At 36.5% G+C, this 17,858-nt stretch overlaps 1 protein-coding gene across 8 annotated transcripts in view; it reads left to right on the top strand.

Annotated features, from left to right (window-relative positions):
• Positions 1 to 17,858, top strand: part of PTBP3 (polypyrimidine tract binding protein 3) — a 152,703-nt gene that overhangs the window by 126,421 nt on the left and 8,424 nt on the right. For all 8 annotated transcript variants that reach the window (XM_038553113.1, XM_038553111.1, XM_038553112.1 and 5 more), the window contains 4 exons: positions 11,129 to 11,206; positions 14,211 to 14,350; positions 14,602 to 14,635; positions 17,405 to 17,497. In XM_038553113.1, coding sequence (XP_038409041.1) covers positions 11,129 to 11,206; positions 14,211 to 14,350; positions 14,602 to 14,635; positions 17,405 to 17,497 — 345 coding nt within the window. The remainder of the gene's footprint in view (positions 1 to 11,128; positions 11,207 to 14,210; positions 14,351 to 14,601; positions 14,636 to 17,404; positions 17,498 to 17,858) is intronic.

The following is a 17,858-nucleotide window of genomic DNA, read 5'->3' as shown; positions in this document are numbered from 1 at the left end:
ACCAATAGTTACCAGAGTGTGGGTGGATGGGGGGATGGGTTTAATAGGTGATGGGGATTAAGGAGAACACTTGTGATGAGCACTGGGTGATGTATGGAAGCTTTGAATTACTATATTGTACACCTGAATATTAACTAACTGGAATTAAAATAGAAGCTTAAAAATTTCAGGGCTTGAAAGATACCATCAGGAAAGGCAGACTACAGACTTGAAGAAAAACCTTTGCAACACATGTGTCAGAAGGATTAGTTATATCAAGTTGTATGAGGACCACTTACAGCTCAATAAACTAAAACAGTGCACAGAAGATTTGAAGAGCTCCTTTATAAGATGGTGAAAGAAGGGCCACAAGCATATGGAAAGATGCTCATTGTCTCTAGTCATCAGGGAAATAGAAATTAAAATCACTATAGGATAATATTACATGCCCAAGCTAAATTTTATAAAGTTTACTGTACCAAGGCTGTGGACCATCCTTCACTGGTGTACAGTGGGGGCTATGTAAAATTTAGGTATGATACTTTGGAGAAAAGTTGGGCAGTTTCTTTAAAATTTAAACCTGTGCCTACATTACGACCCAGTCATTCTACCTGACCATTTACCCAAGAGGAATCAAAGTTCATATCCACACAAATATTTGTGCAGAAATGTTCATAGCAATTTTATTTGTAATGACTGAAATCTAGAAATACTCTGTTACAAGTGAATAAAGTACAGTTTATCTCCATGATGAAATACTATTTAAATACAGAAGAATAAATCAATAAGGAAAAGAGGATTTTTTAATGAAAGAAGCCAGACGAAACATTACAGTGACTGAAAGAAACCAGATTTTTAGAACACCTATTGTATGATTCTATTTATGTGTAAATCTGAAAAATGAAAATCAGTCTATGGTGACAGAAAGCAAATCAGTGGTTGCCTGGGGACAGGGTTTGGAGAGAGATGGATTTCAAAGGAGTACAAGGAAATTTTGAAATGATGAAATATTTGTTACCTAGATTGTGATGATAGTTTCACAAGTTTTAAATATATGTCAAAACTCATAGACCCCACTAAAAAGGACAATTACTGACCAATATCCCTGATAAACATGGATGCAAAAATTTTCACCAAGATACTAGTAATAGAATCTAGCAGTACATTAAAAGGATTATTCATCATGACCAAGTGGGATTTATTCCTGGGCTGCAAGGGTAGTCAACATCAATTAGTATTATATATCACATTAATAAAAGAAAGAACAAGGACCAATAGATGCAGAAAAAGCATTTGACAAAATACAGCCTCCTTTCTTGATAAAAACTCTCTGCCATGTAGGGATAGAAGGAACATACCTCAATATCATAAAAGCCATGTGCAAAAGACCCACTGCAAATATCATCCTCAGTGGGGAAAAGAGCTTTTCCATTAAGGTCAGGAACACGGACAGAGATGTCCATTCTCACTATTGTTGTTCAGCGTAGTACTGGAAGCCTAGTAGTAGTCCGACAACAAAAAGAAAAAAGACATCCAAATGGCAAGTCAAATTTTCATTCTTCACAGATGACATGATACTCTAGGAAACCCAAAAGACCCCCCTGCAAAATTGCTAGAACTGATAGAGGAATTCAGCAGTGGCAGGTTAGAAAATCAACACACAGAAGTCAGTTGCATTTCTATATACTAAAAATGAAGCAGAAGAAATCAAGGAATCAATCCCAACTGCAATATACCTAGGAATAAACCTAACTAAAGAGGCAAAGAATCTGTACTCCGAAAACTATAGAATACTCATGAAAGCAATTGAGGAAGACACAAAGAAATGGAAAAATGTTCCATGCCCATGGATAGAAAGAACAAATATTGTGAAAATCTCTATGCTACCCCCAAAGCAATCTACACATTTGGTACAATCCCTATCAAAATAACATTTTTTATAGAGCTGGAACAAACAACTGTAAAATGTGTATGGAACCAGAAAAGACCCTGAAATAACCAAAGGAATATTCAAACAGAAGACCAAAGTTGGAGGCATCACAATTTCAGACTTCAGGCTGTATTACAAAGCTATAATTGTAAAGACAGTATGGTACTGGCACAAAAACAGACACATTTTATTCAATGGAACAAAATAGAAAACCCAGCAGTGGACCTATGGTCAACTAATCTTTGACGAAGCAGAAAAGAATATACAATGGAAGAAAGTCAGTCTCTTCAACAAATGGTGTTTGGAAAATTGGACAGCCACATCCAGAAGAATGAAACTGGGCCATTTTCTCATGCCATACACAAACATAGACTTAAAATGGATGAAAGAGGAGAGCCCCGGGTGGCTCAGCAGTTTAGCACCGCCTTCATCCCGGGCATGATCCTGGAGACTCGGGATCGAGTCCCACGTCGGGCTCCCTGCATGGAGCCTGCTTCTTCTGCCTGTGTCTCTGCCTCTCTGTCCTTCTGTGTCTCTCATGAATATAAATAAATAAAATATTTTTAAAAATGGATGAAAGACCTAAATGTGAGATAGGAATGCATGACAGTCCTAGAGGAGAACACAGGCAGCAACCTCTGAGCTTGGCTGCAGCAACTTCTTGCTAGACACATCTCCAAAGGCAAGGGAAACATATGAACATTGGGACTTCATCAAGATAAAAAGCTTTTGCACAGCAAAGGAAACAGTTGACAAAACCAAAAGACAATCTACAGAATGTGAGAAGATATTTGCAAATGACATATCAGATAAAGGGCTAGTATGAAAAATCTATACAGAACTTATCAAACTCAACACCCAAAAAAGAAATAACCCATTCAAGAAATGGGCAGAAGACATGAGCAGATGTTTCTCCAAACATGACCTACAAATGGCTAACAGACACGTGAAAAAATGTTCAACATCACCCGGCATATATTTAAATGAAAAAACCACAATGAGATACCACCTCATACCAGTCAGAATGACTAAAGTTAACAAGTCAGGAAGCAACAGATGTTGCCAAGGATGCGGACAAAGGGGAATTCTCTTACACTGTTGATGGGAATACAAACTGGTACAGCCACTCTGGAAGACAGTATGGAGATTGCTTAAAAAGTTAAAAATAAACCTACCCTACCACCCGGCAATTGCATTATAAGGTATTTATCCAGAGGACACAAACAGTGATTCAAAGGGGCACATGCACCCCAGTGTTTATAGCAGCAGAGTCTACAACAGACAAAATATGGAAAGAGCACAGATGTCCATCAACAGATGAATGGATAAAGAAGATGTATATATACACACTGGAATATTACTCAACCATCAAAAAGAATGAAATCTTGCCATTTGCAGTGATATAGATGGAACCAAAGGGTATTGTGCTAAGTGAAATAAGTCAGAGAAAGACAAATACTATAGGATTTCATTCATGTGGAATTTAAGAAACAAAACAGAAAGGGACACCTAGGTGGCCCAGTCAGTTAAGCATTTGCCTTAAGCTCAGGTCACAATCTCAGGGTCCAGGGATCAAGCCCTGCATCAGGCTCTGTGCTCAGCAAGTTGTCTGCTTGCCCCTCTCTTTCTCCCCTTGCCCTCCTGGCCTGTGCTCATGTGTGCGCTCCCTCGCTCTTTCTCTCAAATGAATAAAATCTTCAAAAGTTAAAAGAAAACAGACGAATATAGGGGAAGGGAAGAAAAAATAAGATAAAGACCGGAAGGTTGGGATGCTTGGGTGGCTCGGTTGAGTGTCTGCCTTGCGCTCAGGGTGTGGTCCCAGAGTCCCAGGATCGAGTCCCACATTGGGCTCCTTGCATGAAGCCTGCTTCTCCCTCTGCCTGTGTCTCTGCCTCTTTCTCTGTGTCTCTCATGAATAAATAAGTAAATATTAAAAAAAAAAAAAAGAAAAAAGAAAAACAGGAAGGTAAACTACAAGAGACTCTTAACCATAGGAAACAAACAGGGTTACTGGAGGGGAGACAATGGGGAGATGGGGTAACTGATGGGCATTAAGGAAGGCACCAATGGAGTGAGCTGTAGGTATTCTGTGCTACTGAAGAATCACTAAATTCTACCCCTGAGGGATGCCTGGGAGGCTCAGTGGTTGAGTGTCTGTCATTCAGCCCAGGGTGTGATCCCAGGATCCGGGATCAAGTCCCACATCGGGTTCCCTGCGAGGAGCCTGCTTCCCCTCTGCCTATGTCTCTGCCACTCCCTGTGTCTCTCATGAATAAATAAATAAATCTTTTAAAAAAAAAATTCTTCCCCTGAAACTAATAATATAGTATATGTTAACTAAATTGAATTTTTAAAAATATTTTATTTATTTATTCATGAGAGACAGGCAGGGAGTCTTCATGTGGGACTTGATCCCAGGACTTGAGGATCACAACCTGAGCCAAAGGCAGAGATGTTCAACCACTGAGTCACCCAGGTATCCTCAACTAAATAGAATTTAAATAAAAATTTAAAAATATATTAGGTCAGAACTTCATATAACAAACAACTTTTATGTATGTATAATTTATTTGTATGTAAAATAGAAAAATAACTCCTATCAATTTCAGGGTAATGCTGACTGAAAATCCTCCAGAAAATTTCAGGGTAATGCTGACTGAAAATCCTCCAGAAGTTCTGTTTCTTCCAGAATAAATGCTCACATCCTTCCATTGGATTACAAGGCCCTGTACCATCCACTCCAGCTTTACTTTTTGAGTATCTTCTTTGATGCTTGCCCCCCACCCCATCTTTTTGTTCACCAAACTGATAGTTCCTCCAACTTATAAAACATGTTAGGTATGTTCCTACTACTAGATTATCCAATACATAATTCCCTCTGCCTTGGGAACTTTTCTCAGATACCCTCCGTTTTCTTCACCCTGCCTTCTTGGACCTACCCCAACCAGCCCTCCCTCAGTACTCCTGATTTTTCCTGTTCTGTTTTCTGTAGTATTTATCACCTTCTCTTCTGCAGTTAACGTATTTACTGTAGTTTGTGTTTATCTGTTTTAATCACTAGAAGTAAGCTTCAGCCAGGTAGGGGTTTTTGTCTTCTGTTTGGTTTACTTATGTTTGTGCCTGACAGAAAATAGACATTCACTCGAGTATTTGTTAAATTATTAGGATGCCTAGGTGGCTCAGTTGGGTAAGCATCCAACTCTTGGTTTCAGCTCAGGTCATGATCTCAGGGTCATGGGATTGAACCCCACATCCAGCTCCTTGCTCTGAAGGGTCTGCTTCTCTCGCTGTCTCTCCCCCTCTCACACATCCTGCCCCTCATTAAAATAAAAATGTTTTTAAAGATTTATTTATTTATTCATGACAGACACAGAGAGAGCGAGAGGCAGAGACACAGGCAGAGGGAGAAGCAGGCTCCATGCAGGGAGCCTGACGTGGGACTTGATCCCCGGCCCCCAAGATCACACCCGGGCTGCCCAAAATAAATCTTTTTAAAAATGTTTGTTAATGTTTGTTTATTATTGTTTTTCCTGCTATTTTTGAAGCTTAATATTGTTTTGTATTTTCATCTAGGATTTTTTAACTTTCATACTTATTTTATCAAAATCTAATGTAAACTTACGTATATAAGAACTTAGGGCACTTTAATTCCTTCCTTTTGTCCTCTTTTACCTCCTAACTCATGATACCATTGTTATGTTCTAAAACTTTTTATTTTAATCTGGCAATTTGTTAGTATTGTTTTATGTAATATTCATTTAGATCAAACCATATGTAACTGTAGACTCTTAATCCTTCTTACAACTCAGATATGCTTCTGGGTTCACTTACCTTCTGCCTGAAGGATATCCTCTAGTACTCACTTAGGGAAGTCCATGATAACATATTTGAAGTTTTCATTTGCTCAAATATATGTTTATTATGTTGTCAGTTTTATTTTATTTTTCTTTATTTTTTTTTTTTCTTTATTTTTTTAAGTTTAGATTACTAAAAAGTAATCTCTGCACCCAATGTGGGACTCAAAATCATGACCCTGAGATCAAGAGTCACCTGCTCTCCTGACTGAGCTGGCCAGGCGCCCCTGCTGTCAGTTTTTTTTATTTTAAGATTTTATTTATTTATTCATGAGAGACACACAGAAAGAGGCAGAGACATAGAGGAAGAAGCAGAGGAGCCTGATGCAAGACTCGATCCCTGGACCCGGGATCATGACCTGAGCCAAAGGTAGACCCTCAACTGCTGAGCCACCCAGGCGTCCCCCCGGCTGTTCAGTTTTAAAAGATATTTTGCCTTCCATAGAGTTCTAGGAATATATAAATATAAATATAAATATGTCTATTATTTTCATTTAGTATATTAAATCATTTGATGATATTCTGGTTTTCTTTTTTGCTCTTAGGAAGTCAGGTGTATCAGCCTAACTACTGATTTTTTCTCTCTGGCTATTCTTCAGATATTTTCTTCGTCTTTGATATCCTGTAGTTTCAGTGTGATGTATCTGTTTAAGAATTATTTTTCTGATTGGAGCTTTCTTGGGCTTCTTGATTCAGTGGATTGTTGCCTTCCATTGATTCGAGAAATTATCTTTCCACATATTTCCCTTTTTTACTGTTTTTATTTTCTTATTTTGTAGAGCTTCAGTTTGACCTATTATACCCTCTTACTCTATTCTGAGTGTCTCAAACTTTTTTTCATATTTTCTATTTCTTTATCTCTCTAAGCTACATTCTGAATAATTCCTTAGGGCCTAACTTTGATTTTACAAATGGTCTCTAATCTGTTGTTAAATTGGTCCAGTAATTTAGAGTTTAAGAATTGTGTCTTTTGTTTCGAGAAATGTTATTTTGTTTTTTTTTTTAAGTTATCTCTTGCTCAATAGATATTTTTTCGCATATCTTTTCTTTTTTTTTTTTTTTTTTTTTTATTTATGATAGTCACAGAGAGAGAGAGAGCGGCGCAGAGACACAGGCAGAGGGAGAAGCAGGCTCCATGCACCGGGAGCCCTATGTGGGATTCGATCCCAGGTCTCCAGGATTGTGCCCTGGGCCAAAGGCAGGCGCCAAACCGCTGCGCCACCCAGGGATCCCTCGCATATCTTTTATTTCTTCAAGTGTACTATTTTAAAGGATGCCTGGGTAGCTCAGTCAGTTAAGTGTCTGCCTTCTGCTCAGGTCATGATCCCAGAGTCCTAGAATTAAGTCCCACGCCAGGCTCCCTGCTCCTTGGGGAACCTGTTTCTCCATCTGTCTCTGCCTCCCTCTCTCTTCTTTCTGTCTCTCATGAATAAATAAATAAATTGTAAAACAAACAAACAAGAAATTTAAAAACATACTGTTTAAAATTTTCATCTGATAATTCCTGTGTCTGAAATCATAGCATTTGTTATTTGTCTCTCTTAGATTTTTCTTTCTTTTCTTTCATTCTTTTTTTTTTTTTTTTTTTTTAAGTCATGTATTCATTTTACCTAGAGAATGAATTACATGTGTTATTCGAGGCTTGAGATCATGGTATGCTTCTCCAGAGAGAATTTGCTTATCTGCAGCATTCAAGGGTCTGTGTTTAGGACCATTTCAGTCTAAATCCACAACATTGTTAATTTTATTTTGGACTCCTAAATTTGAGCTATAAATTAGCAGAGCTTTCTTTTGGTTAGAACTTTTCAGAAACTTTTTTGTCCCTTCTCTGCTAGGCACAAAGGCACCTTTTCTTGCAATCTTCTCTGAGGGTGAGAAGGGTAGGTTATTTGAGCATACATTTCTAGATTAATGCCATAAAGGTCACCTGTTGACTTCCTTGGGCCAATCCTGGAATTTGCATCTTGTCTACTACCCCATGAGACTTAACAAAACCAAAGCTCAGTTTTTTAGGGGTTAGGTTTTTGACCTGGTTATTCTTTATCATCTTGTAAGCTGTTTGATTTTTTTTTTTAAAGATCTTTTCACTCTTTTATCAGGCCTTATCTGCATTCAAGTTGGTCTATATTCTTTAATCCGCTACTGTATTCACATTTTTAAAAAACATTATGTTGGTGCTTTTCTTTTTCTTTTTTTTTTTTTGTAGCATATATCCTTTGTAATATTTTAAATGGCTCTGTAGGTTGGACAGTGACTCATGAGTTATTTAATTATTCTTCAATTTAGATATTAAGCTTTATTCTTCAGGGTTTTGCTATTATAAATATTACTGACAAACTGATTTCATTGGTAAAAATGTTAACAGTTTTTGTTGCCTTTGTTTCTTTTTGTTGATATATTTTCCAAATGTAAAGTATCTTTTGGTCATTCAAATCTTGAGCTGTATAGTCTTTTCATAAAGATACTAACTCATTGTCTAAAGGTTACTTTGCTAAAATAATTGTTTCTGTTTATTTGAGGAGTGTATATTGGAAACTATCAGTGATTCTTTGTAAAAGTTTAACAGATGTTCTTATATTTTACTTGGAAGAAATTACTAAAATTTATCCTTGTTAATTGTTTGCCAATTCTTTTATTCATCACTATTTAGCGTTCTGTGATATTTACCTCAAGATTTTTCCTTATTTCTCTAAAACTTAGTACAACTAGTCTTCTGCCTAATAATCTCACAGTCCCCCCATAGCCATCTGTATTAGTTTTTTTGTGTTTTAAAAATACCTCCTTTGCCCTTACCCCATCTCAGTGGTTTACAACACTTAACATTTATTTCTTTCATACCACTGACATTTATGCAGCTGTGAATCAGTTCTTGCAACACACTTTCACATGTGTTTGTGCTCCAGGCCTAGGCTGAAAGTGTTAATCTATTTGAGAAGTGACATTCTTGTGGCAAAGAGTAAAAGATAGGAGAGTTGGTATAAACCCATAGTGCCTCTTGAAGGTTCTATATAAAGAGGTGGTATATGTCTGTTTGTGTACTCATGATTAAGTGCAGTGGGAATTGCTTAAAATATGGCAATGGGGACGCCTCGGTGGCTCAGTCGGTTAGGCATCCAACTCTTGATTTTCAACTCAGGTCATGATCTCAGGATTGTGACATCAAGCTCTGCATGGGGCTGGAGCCTGCTTAGGATTTTCTCCCCATCTCTCTTTCTCTTTAAAAAAAAAAAAAATGTGGCACCACAAGTCACAATACTAGCCAGCATTATGTTGTGGAAGGGACAAGTAAATTCTTGCCAACAATAATATAATCTATTATATCTCTTATGTTTAACTTACTGGCATAAATTTTCATAATTATTCCTATCCATATTGAAGCCTCTTTGTGAAGTCATCCTTTATCCCTTAAATATAGTTATTTGTTTTAAAAATGAATCATTTAAAAAAATCATTTTACCTGTGATCTTGACACACTTGCATGTTAGTTACCATTACATTCTTGTCTGCTTTGTTCATTGTTTCCTCAGCACTAGAAAAATGCTTGATTCACAATGTGCTTTCAGCAAATGTTTCCCTTCTTATTTCATCATTTATTCTGTCACTTACCTCATTTTTTTGTATCTTCATCCATTGTTTTTTCTGTAAACTCCCTAAAGTTTCTTAATGACTATATTTTCTTGAATTATTTTAATAAATCACAACTACATATTTGACAAATTCTGTTAACTTTTTTTTTTTTAATTTTTATTTATTTATGATAGAGAGAGGCAGAGACACAGGCAGAGGGAGAAGTAGGCTCCATGCACCGGGAGCCCGACGTGGGATTCGATCCCGGGTCTCCAGGATCGCGCCCTGGGCCAAAGGCAGGCGCTAAACCGCTGCGCCACCCAGGGATCCCAAATTCTGTTAACTTTTTAATGAAGAGAATAAGTTTTGAGTTTTTAACTCCTCTGGAGAATATAGCCTACGTATTTCTTTCCATGAAATGTTCATCACTCTCATTAAAAAGAAAAAAAAAAACAATTAAAAAAAAAAAAAAACCAACCCTCCCTTTGACTCTTCTTACTATTGTTCTAAAACTGCTTTACTTTTTATATTTCTCATTCTCTTTTACCTCCTTTGATCCCCTACCCCTTTTAAATGCTATTCCTCTAGTCCCGAAGGGTAATAATTCACTGTTTTGTTTTTTCTTTCTAAGGCTGTTGTCTTTCTTAGAATTTTCTTCTTCCTTCCTCTACCACTTAAGTATGCTCATATTCCCAGGTTCTATTTTTAACTCTCACCATTTCTTGTCTTCTGTTGTGTGTATGTATTTATTTTTTAGAGAGAGTGTGTGCTCAAGTGGAAATGGGGGCAGGGAGGAGGAGCCAGAGGGAGAGGGAGAGAGAGAATCTTAAGCAGGTTCCATGCCCAGCACAGAGTCCTGATATAGGGCTGGATATCTGGACCCTGAACTAAATCACAAGTTGGACCCTTAAATAACTGAGCCACCCAGGTGCCCCATCTTTTGTCATTTTTAGTGGAACTCTCATTCATACTATTTTCACATTTGTTTCTATATAGATGATTTACAAATCTGTGTCTTAACACTAGTTTTTCTGAGTTTGCCTTATTTCCACTTGTGTCCTGCCATCATCTCAACCTTGATATGTACAAAAAAACAAATTGTTTCCTATTAGTATCGATTCCTCCTGTTGGAGTTAACTCCTGTTTTTGTTGCTGGTTCACAGTCACCAGGCTTCTGAATGGAAAGGGAAGAGTACTAGCACTTGTTTAACATCTAGTATACAGCAAGAATTGTGCTTTTCAATTACATAATGTCTATCTCAAGTTTTACCTCCTGAGAAACCTTCAAACAATCACAGAGGATCCTCTGTGATGCCTCCCTGACTACTTAACAGTACATTTCTGTTTAAGCTACTAGATCCTCAGTATATAAATCTCCTATAATTCATAGTTTTCGTTTGTAAGCCTTTCAAAAATAAGGATTTTTATTTCATACTTCTTTTCATCAGCACTGTACCCTCTAGGGACAGTACATTTTCATAAGTATTTGACAGTTTTCACAGAGAAACAGTGCTCTCAATAAGGGCATGAATCTCAACCTCAGTAACAAAACTAAATCAATGAAAATGAAATAACTGATAACTCAAAACTAAATAGCAGCTAAGCTAGACTCTTGAACCTAGCTGGAAGGGGCAGAGGCTCTTTACTTCTACATTAAGGATCACCTGTTAAACAAATCTTTACTCCATAACAATGTCTGTTTGTCAATAATACATCGTCATAAAGCCTTTTTATATTGCTTTGATAACCATATTTATAGAAGATAGAATTATTTACTTTAGCTTCTCTTCCCCATTAGGTGCACCAGGTATAATTTCTTCACCCTATGCAGGGGCTGCTGGATTTGCCCCAGCCATTGGATTTCATCAAGCTACAGGTAAGTTTTTAAAGTTGAATTTGAAACAGTTTTGTAATATCTGTATGTTCTAGTAACTTATCAAGATGAAAAATAGTGCCATATTAGAAGAATTTACAGTAAAAGCATTATGTGTATTAGCCATAGAAGTGGCTCATTGTGTGATGCACAGCTTCCTTGTCCTTACAGATAATTCCCTGTGGTTTCATTCTGAACCCCCAGGTTCCAGTATATGTTCTGCATCATTTATACTTCTTGTTGGCACAGATTACTATAGGTTGCTATATTAAGTAACTTCATATTTGCCTTTTAGATTCCTATAGAAAATGTATGAACTGCTTTTGTCTTTGCTGATAACCTTATCAATTAATTGCATGTTGAACAGACCTGTGTCTTACTTACATTTGTGTTCTTAATGCTTTTGATGGCATTCAGTACATACAATGCAGTCAGTAAATACTTGAATTATTTTTTAAAGATTCTATTTATTTGAGACAGAGAGAGCGGAAGTGGGGGAGGGGTAGAAGGAGATGGAGAAGCAAACTCCCCATTAAGCAGGGAGCTGGATTCAGGACTCTATCTCAGGACCCTGAGATCATGACCTGAGCTGAAGGCAGACACTTAACTGCCTGAGCCACCCAGGCACCCCAAATTATTTTTTTCAAAATTTCATTCATTTATTTGAAAGAGAAAGAGCATGAGTAGGAGGAGGGGAGGGGGGAGAGGGAGAAGCTCACACCTCATTGAGCAAGGAGGCCTGACTCAGGGCTCAATCCCAGGATGTTGAGACCATGACTTGAACCAAAGGCAGACGCCCAACTGACTGAACCACCAAGGTGCCCCAGTAAATATTTGAATTAATAAATACTTACTATGCAACTTTCTTTTTTTTTTTTCTTTTTTTTCTTTTTTACTATGCAACTTTCTTATGTCACTAATAGGTCCAGAGGATTGCCACAGTGTATACATGCTGTTTATTTTAGGGGATATATACTTTTTAGCTAATAGAAATAATTAAGAGATAGCAGTTAGTTAATAGTTTGATAATGACTTTCTCACTCTTTTCCAAATAGTCAACAAAATGAATTTGATCATGATTTAAGGGAAAGAAAAAAATTACTTTGTGGTTTTCTCTCTAGTGCCTAAAGAAACACTGAGGGTGGTGTTTAGAAGAGTGACATGGTGTGCAGCCTGCTACACATAGTACATTTCCCGTTTCCACCGATTCAGGAGTGTAACTGTATTTCACATTGCAGCCCAGCTGCTTTCTGTCAATACTCTGTATCTTCTGTCCCTCCAGTTTGGGGAATTTTAACTCTTCTTTCTTTGATGGAGAGGATGACTCAGGGCTCAGTCCCAGGATGTTGAGACCATGACTTGAACCAAAGGCAGACGCCCAACTGACTGAACCACCGAGGTGCCCCAGTAAAAAAGAAAGAGTAATAAGATTGAAAGTTTTATGTTTTTGGTGGTTTTACGACCTTTTAAATCTATGTTTAATTAAATGAATATTCTCCCTATTCCACTAAAATGAAGACATTATATATAATTTTTGTTTGTTTGAAACTCCCCAGAGTTTAACTGATAAACATTTGGAAGTAGTGATATATGGTTTCTTTCATTTAGATATTAGTTCTTTTTGTCACACACTATGTGTAAATCACTGTAGATGGTAAGAGAAGAATGTACCCACAGGGCACCCCTGAGCGGGATGGGTGCACACACAGACCTATACACACAGGTGCTACACACCCCGCAGTGTAACAAAGTTGTACTATTGATACGTAATAAACCTACTGAAGTCATTCAGAAGTTACAGAGTTGGATCGGAGGGACATGGGAAGAGGCCTTATGAAGGGCCATCGAATAAATTTCACGGGACGCCTGGGTGGCTTAGCAGTTAAGCGTCTGCCCTTGGCTTCAGGACCGAGTCCCACGTTGGGCTCCCCGCATTGAGCCTGCTTCTCCCTCTGCCTGTGTCTCTGCCTCTCTCTCTCTCTCTCTGTGTCTGTCATGAAGAAAATATAAATTTCATAGAAAAGTATCCAGCCTGAGAAAGTAGACTGCAGAGTTTTAAACTCATCAGGACGATGGTAGTAGTGACCTTCCAAGATCATCAGATAGACTAGTCTGAATAAACTATATTGCTTTTAATTATGTGATTTGTGGCAAAGTGGCTAGACCCTATTATAAGGAACTTTGAGCTTAAAGAATCAATAAATATCATTAAGAAGCTGGTTCATTTTACATAAGCTAGAGATTTTACCTTAACTAAACAGAACATAAATAGTGGGACCTTCCGAAAGAGTGTACTGTTTTAAGCATAGTATGTAGTGTCAGTATTCTGGTATTACAGAACTTGAAATAATTCTGGGATACCTAAGAATAGAGAGCTCTGAAAATTCTTGCTACAGAAGAATATTGAACTCTCTAAATCAATTGTTGATGGTTATAATATTCATGTAACACTTTATAAAGTTACAAAATGCTTTTCTTACACAGAATGTTATATATTCTGCATGCTTGTTTTAGGTATACAATTCAGTAATTTTTATTAAGTTTACAGAATTGTGCAGCCATTGCCACAGTCCACTTGTAGAACATGTAATACTTCTAGTCACAAATACAACTTTTGCTGAAGGGCTTTTTTTTTTTTTTTTGAAACAAATGAAAAATTACATCTGCCTTACAGGGATGTGCTGGAATATATCTCTCTCAAGAAACGGATACTTATCGTTGATACACCTTCCAAAAGCCTCGGCTATAACACCAGTGAATTCATTGCTCTGCAAAATACTGTGTTAGAAATAATAGAGTATTGAGTATGATGATGTCAAAGAATAAGGAACTTGACTTCTAGATTAACTGTGTAGAGCAGGAAACTGGCCTTTGATATCCTTATGGTAGCTTTGACACGTTTTCTTCTATATTTTTACTTTCATCTTCATTTATTTACTTAAGTTATATCCAGTGTTGTAATTCCCCAGATAACCAGTACATGAAATGCTTTTGATGTTTTAAAAAGGAATATCAGTCCCAGCTGTTCCTGGAGCTCTGGGCCCTCTCACAATCACCTCCTCTGCTGTCACTGGAAGGATGGCCATTCCTGGGGCTGGTGGTTTACCAGGAAATTCTGTTCTGCTTGTCACCAATCTGAATCCTGATGTGAGTTGAAAAGTATTATTTAATTGTAGTCTTTCAGGAGAAGGTATAGTAGTTTCTGGTCTAGAGTTGTATTCAAATGAAAATGTTGATGTTTGTTTTAAGAAGTTTTATTAAAGTTCATCACTAGCATATGTAGAAAAATCTCATAAAATCAGTGCTTTAAACAAAGTCAACTGCTATATACAAATGAATTTATTTTAAATTTTTACTTAAATTAGACACTTATATTTTGTATTATCCTTTTCAAACAGCTTATCACACCACATGGGCTTTTTATCCTATTTGGTAAGTTCTTCTTTGCTGTTTTAATGTCTGATGTGGGTTAAACATATTTCATCATTCAGTAATGTTTATCGATTATTTCTATGTGCCAAGTACTGTGTTTGACACTGAGGATGGAGTAGAAAATAAAACTTAGTAAGTTATTACAGTTAAAATAAAGTCTTATAAAAGGGAAGGAGAGATTGTAATGGGAACATGGAGCTGGGAAACCTAACCTAGCTGAGGGAATCAAAGGTGGTGTACCAGTAGAAATGATAGTTAAACTGACTTGTGAAAAATGTGTAAGCATTAGCCAGACAGAAAGGAAGGGCGAATGTCCTTTCACAGATAATAGCAATGGGCAAGAAATTCTTGGAACATGGAAAATGAAGGAAGAAGTGGTTGAGCCTCTCCCCACCCCGTGAAAGTGTAGGGGAGAAACATGTTGAAGCTGGACAGATGAATATGGGCAAGGTCATAACAAAGTTTGTAAACTAAATTAAGGAGCTTGTTTTTTGATCTAGGAACAGTGGGAAACCATTGAATAGTTTTAAGCAGGGAAGAGGCCTGATGAAATTCAGGTTTTAAATAATGAGATTCAGGTTTTGAAAGGTCTCCAGACCTTCTAATACTGTTCTTCTCTCAGTTAAAAAAATTGTTTTAGCATATACCCTTAATTTATATATGATCATTTATAAACTTTATCCATCTTTTACTGTACTCATGTACAGTATAGTATGTACAAATATAAGAGCAGTGAAATAAGTAATATTCTGCATTGTAAAAGTTTTTATTAATGATGAAAATTTTCATAAAAACTTACTTAACATTTAGTAGGAATTATGATTTAATATGCTTCATTATTTTCAAAAATCTTTCCATTTTGATTTAGTATTCCCAGATCTGATTCCACATTAGTTTTTAGTACTTGATCTTAATGGTTGTCATAACTGAAAAAGAAAGCTCATGAAGATAAGTGATTTAAGTGGAAATGTTTCATTGTCACTTTGCCTAATTAATTCTGATATTAATCTTTCAGTCTAATCCACTAATATTTTGTACTTTATCTAGAAAAGTTCCATTTTTCTTTTTCTTTTTTCCTAAAGATTTTATTTATTTATTCATGAGAGACACAGAGAGAGAGAGAGAGGTAGAGACACAGGCAGAGGGAGAAACAGGCTCCACGCAGGAAGCCCGACATGGGACTCGATCCTGGGTCTCCACCTGGACTGAAGGCAGTGCTAAACCGCTGAGCCACCCGGGCTACCCGAAAAGTTCCATTTTTCATCATTAAACCAGTTGATGTTAAATTAATGTTAATGTTGCATTAGAATATTTCTTTAACAAATGAGGTTAAAACTCACCGGTACTCTTTATTTGGAAGTCTGAACAGGTTAGAAAATTGTTTCAAAATTTTGAGTGGATAATAGGTTTTTTAAAACAGTCTTTTTGAGATATAATTTATAGCATACAGTTTACCTGCTTTAAGTATATAAATCATTGATTTTTAGTCAATTTACATTGTTGTACAGTCATTTATACCAGTCCAGTTTTAGAACATTTCTGTCACCCCAAAGAGATCCTTCATACTCATATGGAGTTACTGTGAAAGTTTTTATTCATGACACATTCATGTAATTATCAATAACAAAATTAGTATCAATGATAAGTTTTCACATGTCTCTTTAATAGCTGAAGTACATTTCTTTCTAAAAGTGGCTAATTTCTTACATCTATCACCTTCAGCTTGGAGAACAAATTGTATGTGTTATTTTTTTAAAGAATATCTATTTTAGTCACTCATCATTTCTGAGAAGGACAGCAAATTTGAAATACTTATCTTTTTTAAAAAATTTTAAAAGTACCATTCAGGGACGCCTGGGTGGCTCAGCGGTTGGGCGCCTGTCTTCGGTTCAGGCCGTGATCCCAGGATCCAGGATTGAGTCCCACATCGAGCTCCCTGCATGGAGCCTGCTTCTCCCTCTGCCTATGTCTCTGCCTCTGTCTCTCACTCTGTGTCTTTTGTGAATAAATAAATAAAATCCTTAAAAAAAAGAAAAAGAAGAAGTACCATTCATCTCAAAGTTCACTTGCTCTTAGGAGCTTGCCCACAAGATAACTGGTACTCCTTTATGTACCTTAAAGATTTTCATAGTCATTCTTTCATCATATTACGAAGTATGGTCGTGGTGCTACTTATTTAAGGGTCTTATTTTTATTACATTGGTGATAACCCTCTAGCATACAAACTGCAATATTTTGATATACTGAATTTTAAAAGGAGAATACTCTTTCTACTTACTAGGTAGAAAATTCTGCCTATAATTTCATGTATATATTAAAAATTAGTAAGAATGTAGCTTTTCATATTGGCTTATGTAAACAAATCAGTATAAATATGAGCTTGATTATTTTCCCCCTACACCCCAGTGAATCATTTTGCCAGTCCTTTGGGATTTGGGATCCACTTTAGTAAGACACGAATAGAAAATTGGTTGTATTGAGGTCATTTAGGATGCTCTTTGGATAGTCCAGGTAGGAAATGATGATGGCAGCTTTGATGGTAATGAGGGTGGGAAGAAGTAGACAAATGCAAATGATAATTTAGGTCATAAAATCAGTGGGTGCTGGTGATTGATTGGATATAAATGTTTAAGTGTCTGGAGCAAATATGTGGATGATGGTAATATTTATTAGCAGAATTAGTGAACACTGGAAGCAGAGAGGGAGAAGGGGAGATGAATCTCTTTGGGACATACTAATTTAATAAAGTTGTTTTGTCTTTTCAATTAGGAGTGTATGGTGATGTACATCGAGTGAAGATTATGTTTAATAAGAAAGAAAATGCCTTGGTTCAGATGGCAGATGCAAATCAAGCTCAGCTAGGTACTAATGATTAATAACAGTAATGATAATCTGCTCTTTTTTGTGTAAATTTTCCTATAAAATAAATTTATAGGTAGTAGGAATATAATTTTACTGAAGAGTACCTCCTTATGCAAATTTTTCATTATTTGGACCCGCTTATAGTTTAAGATTTTAAAATATTTATTACTCTGAAGTCTGAAGTTCATTCATCTATTTGAACATATTGTTAATGTTTAAGAGCTTTAACTAGAGTTTTTCCATTAAATATAAACAAATTAATGTGACTTGTTTTGTTTCATTTAATTGTTTTATTTGCTTTTCTTCCAAATTAAGTTTTCAAGAACTATTTCATGTCTTAAAAGTTTGGGCAAACTTCATA

This window comes from Canis lupus, chromosome 11, assembly GCF_011100685.1.
Source record: "Canis lupus familiaris isolate Mischka breed German Shepherd chromosome 11, alternate assembly UU_Cfam_GSD_1.0, whole genome shotgun sequence".
Taxonomy (NCBI): Eukaryota; Metazoa; Chordata; class Mammalia; order Carnivora; family Canidae; genus Canis; species Canis lupus.
This window is presented reverse-complemented; position numbering and strand designations above follow the sequence as displayed.